The 4,801-nt window shown below is 43.7% G+C and overlaps 1 protein-coding gene across 3 annotated transcripts in view; it reads left to right on the top strand.

Moving 5' to 3' along the window:
- The window catches only part of LOC132845057 (uncharacterized), a 7,878-nt gene extending 3,397 nt beyond the window's left edge, over nucleotides 1–4,481 (top strand). The window contains exons 5-7 of one of the 3 annotated variants that reach the window (XM_060869068.1): nucleotides 1–1,116; nucleotides 2,249–2,299; nucleotides 2,618–4,481. The exon at nucleotides 1–1,116 is cut by the window's left edge and continues 754 nt beyond it. In XM_060869068.1, coding sequence (XP_060725051.1) covers nucleotides 1–1,116; nucleotides 2,249–2,299; nucleotides 2,618–2,874 — 1,424 coding nt within the window. In that variant the 3' untranslated portion in view covers nucleotides 2,875–4,481. The remainder of the gene's footprint in view (nucleotides 1,117–2,248; nucleotides 2,300–2,617) is intronic. The other 2 variants (XM_060869070.1, XM_060869069.1) reach the window with 2 other exon arrangements.
- Nucleotides 4,482–4,801: the final 320 nt, after the last annotated feature.

The following is a 4,801-nucleotide window of genomic DNA, read 5'->3' as shown; positions in this document are numbered from 1 at the left end:
TCATCCGGCAGAAGTTACGGGAATTAGGGAAGCTGCTGCTCAGCGGCCGCAAAGTGACGTCTCTCAGGAAACTGGAGGACTTTATAGACCCGTACAACTGCATGCAGGCGGTGGAAGCCGTGCGACACGCATGCGAGTATAACAGCGAGAAGAACACCTACAAAATTCCCTCGCTCGCTAAAAAGCTGGCCATTTGTCTGGCGCAGCTCAGTCGCCTCATACGGACTAAAGTGGTGATGCCGAAAAACGTGAAACTGGCTCGGAAACTGCAGAACTTCCAAAAAATCCACGAGGAACGCTGGAACGATTTGCTGTGTGCGACGGTGCTGAGGAACTCCGAAGACGAGGAGGTGAAATTCAAACCTCCGACGCTGTTGGCTTTCACAGAAGATGTTCAGAAGCTCCACGGCTTCCTGGACAAAGCGCAGGACGAGTTCATGGCGCTGTTGTCCGCAGAGTCCTCCACGAAACACTGGTCAGATTTAGCCAAGGTCACGCTGACGCAGATCATCCTGTTCAACCGGAGTCGCGAGAACGAAGTGGTGAGCATGACGCTGGACACGTTTTTATCTCGAGATAACTCCGATCCTGCCACAGACATCGACTGGGCTCTGACCGAGGTGGAGAAACAGCTCTGCCGCCATTTTTACAAAATCGTCATCCGGCGAGACGGAGCGCGTCCCATCCCCATCCTGCTCACGCTGAAAATGCTACGTGCTCTACAGCTGCTGGTGGAGAAACGAGAATCCTGCAGCGTGATGAAGGACAACACCTACGTATTCGCTCGGCCCTCGGCCTCGTCTCATTTCAGATGCTCCGACTGCGTTCGAGGCTTCGCCTTGATTTGCGGAGCGAAGGATCCTCAGGCGCTGACGTGTTGGAAGTTACGGAAGCGAATGGCCACGTTGTCCACCGTGCTGAATCTCGGAGATCCGGAAATCAACCAGTTAGCAAGCTTTCTCGGACACGAGCTGATCATCCAGGATGAGTTTTATCCCCTGCATGAAAGGACACTACAGCTAGCAAAAGTGCACAAAGTGCTAACGGCCATGGAGCAGGGACGAATGATGGAGTTCATGGGCAAGAACTTCTCAGATATCGACGTTCAAGCTGACGGTATGTTCATTTATTTACTCTCTGATCCATTCTTTTACACACGGATTCATTCACACACTCAAAATAATTTATTGACTCAACAATTGATTCACTGATTCACTCACTGATTCACCCACTCACTGATTCACTCACTCACTGATTCACCCACTCACTGATTCACTCACTCACTGATTCACTCACTCACTGATTCACTCACTGATTCATTCAGTCACTGATTCACTCACTCACTGATTCACTCACTCACAGATTAATTCAGTCACTGATTCACTGCCTGATTCACTCACTGATTCACTCACTCACTGATTCACTCACTGATTCACTCACTCACTGATTCACTCACTGATTCATTCAGTCACTGATTCACTCACTCACTGATTCACTCACTCACAGATTAATTCAGTCACTGATTCACTGCCTGATTCACTCACTGATTCACTCACTCACTGATTCACTCACTGATTCACTCACTCACTGATTCACTCACTCACTGATTCACTCACAGATTCATTCACTCACAGATTCATTCACTCACTGATTAACTCACTCACTGATTCACTCACTCACAGATTCACTCACTCACAGATTCATTCAGTCACTGATTCACTCATTCACTGATTCACTCATTCACTGATTCACTCATTCACAGATTCATTCACTCACTGATTCACTCACTCACTGATTCACTCACTCACTGATTCACTCATTCACAGATTAATTCAGTCACTGATTCACTGACTGATTCACTCACTGATTCACTCACTGATTCACTCACTCACTGATTCACTCACTGATTCACTCACTCACTGATTCACTCACAGATTCATTCACTCACTGATTAACTCACTCACTGATTCACTCACTCACTGATTCACTCACTCACAGATTCACTCACTCACAGATTCATTCAGTCACTGATTCACTCATTCACTGATTCACTCATTCACAGATTCATTCAGTCACTGATAACATTTCTGTTTACACTAAATGTTAAGTTTACATTTTGTCAGTAAGACATGGAAAAAGAAGTAAAATAAATAAAATTTTAAATGATGAATAAATAATTGAAGAAAGGCTGAATATGTAAATAGTAAAAATCCTTAAATTAAATTCTTCTAATGTTCTCCTTCTGTAGAGAAGGTTGATCTGAGCAGTGATAAAGTGAAGAAGAGCTGCGAGTGTTCAGGTGCGTCCACACGTCTGTCTCTCAGAACTAAAGGACACATTATTTACTCCATGGGTTCATTAGCCAATAAAGTATTTACATATTAACAGCTAATTAATGAAAGGAATAAACATTTATTTTATATTTCAGAGATTTGTTTAAGAGGCTGAATATAAATCTGTTGTGCTCTGAGACTCGGAGTGTTCAGGTCTAATCACCTGCAAATGATCAACAAACCAATCAGGAATTAGAATATTGTTTGCACTATTTATTGCTTCATTTGAATATTCTAATTACTTCCTCGTTTTTATTCTCTCTTCCTCTGTATCCTGTCCCTAGGCGTGTTTCCAGGCATGTATCCGGGGAAAAAAGGACCTCAGAAAAAGAGGAAAACGTGGAGCGGGCCTGAGATCCAGGCTGTGGAAAAGCACATGAAGGATTACATCACTTCCTGTCGAGTCCCAGGCAAAGCGGCGTGCGAGAACTGCATCAGCGCCGAACCTTTAACGCTCAAAAAGAGAGACTGGCAGAGCGTCAAGTTCTACATCTACAACCGCATCATGGCTCAGAAGAGAGACTCCAGCCACAAAGTCTGAGGAGTTTTAAATGTCTTAATAAAAACACTATGCTGTTAGTTTCAAAACGCAGCATTAAAAACGTGCTCACTGCTTAAAGGTGTGTGTTACGTTATCACAAGGGGCGTGGCTTACAGGAGCTGGGGGAAAAACTCACTTAGCTGCAGCTCAGCGTCTGTAGCTACAAGACTGATCTTTCTAATGAACATCAGAACATCTACATTAGTTATTCTGTGAGGAATGTTGTACTCCACGCTCACTCTAGGGGGCGACGTGTCTCACGTGATGCTTGTGGCTTGTCTCTTGTGGGTGTGGCCTGACCACTGTAAATCTTCACTAACGCTAGCTAATGAAACAGACCCAGCGGAGACCCAGTGATCACAGCTCAGAGTCTCTCCATCAGCTCCAGTCCACATCCTCTCACTTTAGTCTCAACTACAGTCACTTTTACTTCTAATCCTATGACTTTAAAGCACTTCTCCTGACCAATCAGGTCACACACACACACACACACACACACACACACAAGGCCAGGATGTTGGTGAGCGACGTGTTAAACAGTAAATTCTGGTGTTCTGTTAAAAACATAACGTCTTCAGACGATCTGCTCCTCGTCTGTATCTGTTCACGTGTCATCTGCACATTAATCTCATCTACAGAGCAGGTTTGGGTCTACAGTTCTGTGTGATAGCTGCATCACGCATTTACGTTGTCATGGTAACAGCGTGGAAGCAGCCAATCGAAATTCAGTGTTTATCGCCACTGTAGCGCTCACTGTGTGTGGCGTCGTGTCCCATTATTATTATTGTTATTATTATTATTATTGTTATTATTATTATTATTATTATTATTATTATTATCAGCAGCAGCATCAGTTCGTCTCATCAATCCACAGACCTGTACGTTTATAATCCCGTCTTTTCTTTTTCCCAGTTGACTCTTTTTCCCAGCTGACTCTTTTTCCCAACTGACTCTTTTTCCCAGCTGACTCTTTTTCCCAGCTGACTCTTTTTCCCAACTGACTCTTTTTCCCAGCTGACTCTTTTTCCCAGCTGACTCTTTTTCCCAGTTGACTCTTTTTCCCAGTTGACTCTTTTTCCCAACTGACTCTTTTTCCCAGCTTACTCTTTTTCCCAGTTGACTCTTTTTCCCAGTTGACTCTTTTTCCCAGCTGACTCTTTTTCCCAGCTGACTCTTTTTCCCAGCTGACACTCTTTCCCAGCTGACTCTTTTTCCCAGTTGACTCTTTTTCCCAACTGACTCTTTTTCCCAGCTGACTCTTTTTCCCAACTGACTCTTTTTCCCAGCTGACTCTTTTTCCCAGTTGACTCTTTTTCCCAGTTGACTCTTTCACGCAGCTCAACTTGTTTTTTTAAAGTTTGTACAGTGTTGTGTGACATCATGAAGGTGTAAACGTTCACCTGTCTGTCAGATTTGTGTCTGTAATAGAGCTGTAGCTGTACATTCGGATGTAATGAAGCTTTTTTAACACGTTCTGATGGTATTATCACACACACACACACACACACACACACACACCGTTGTTACAGCTACACTGCATGACTTCTGTCTCTTTATGTAACACCAAAACTTTACACTATTTCATAATAAATACAATTAACACTCTCCATCCTGTGCTGACTCGTGTGTGTGTGTGTGTGTGTGTGTGTGTGTGTATGTAAGTATGTATTTGTATGTGTGAGAGTGTGTGTGTGTGTGAGTGAGTGAGTGAGTGAGTGTGTGTGTGTGTGTGTGAGTGAGTGAGTGTGTGTCTGTGTGTGTGTGAGTGACTGTGTGTGTGACTGTGTGTGTGTGTGCTCTGGATTCTGATTGGTTGTAAAGTGCACATCACAGATTTATATTACTGCACCTGTTTGAATACATTATGGTTGCTATGGTAACGGCATAAAAAAACAGATGAATTTTACGGGTTAAGACGAAGCTTTCT

Source organism: Tachysurus vachellii, chromosome 4, assembly GCF_030014155.1.
Source record: "Tachysurus vachellii isolate PV-2020 chromosome 4, HZAU_Pvac_v1, whole genome shotgun sequence".
Lineage (NCBI taxonomy): Eukaryota > Metazoa > Chordata > Actinopteri > Siluriformes > Bagridae > Tachysurus > Tachysurus vachellii.
The sequence above is the reverse complement of the archived record's forward strand: the minus strand, read 5'-3'. Positions and strand labels throughout refer to the sequence as shown.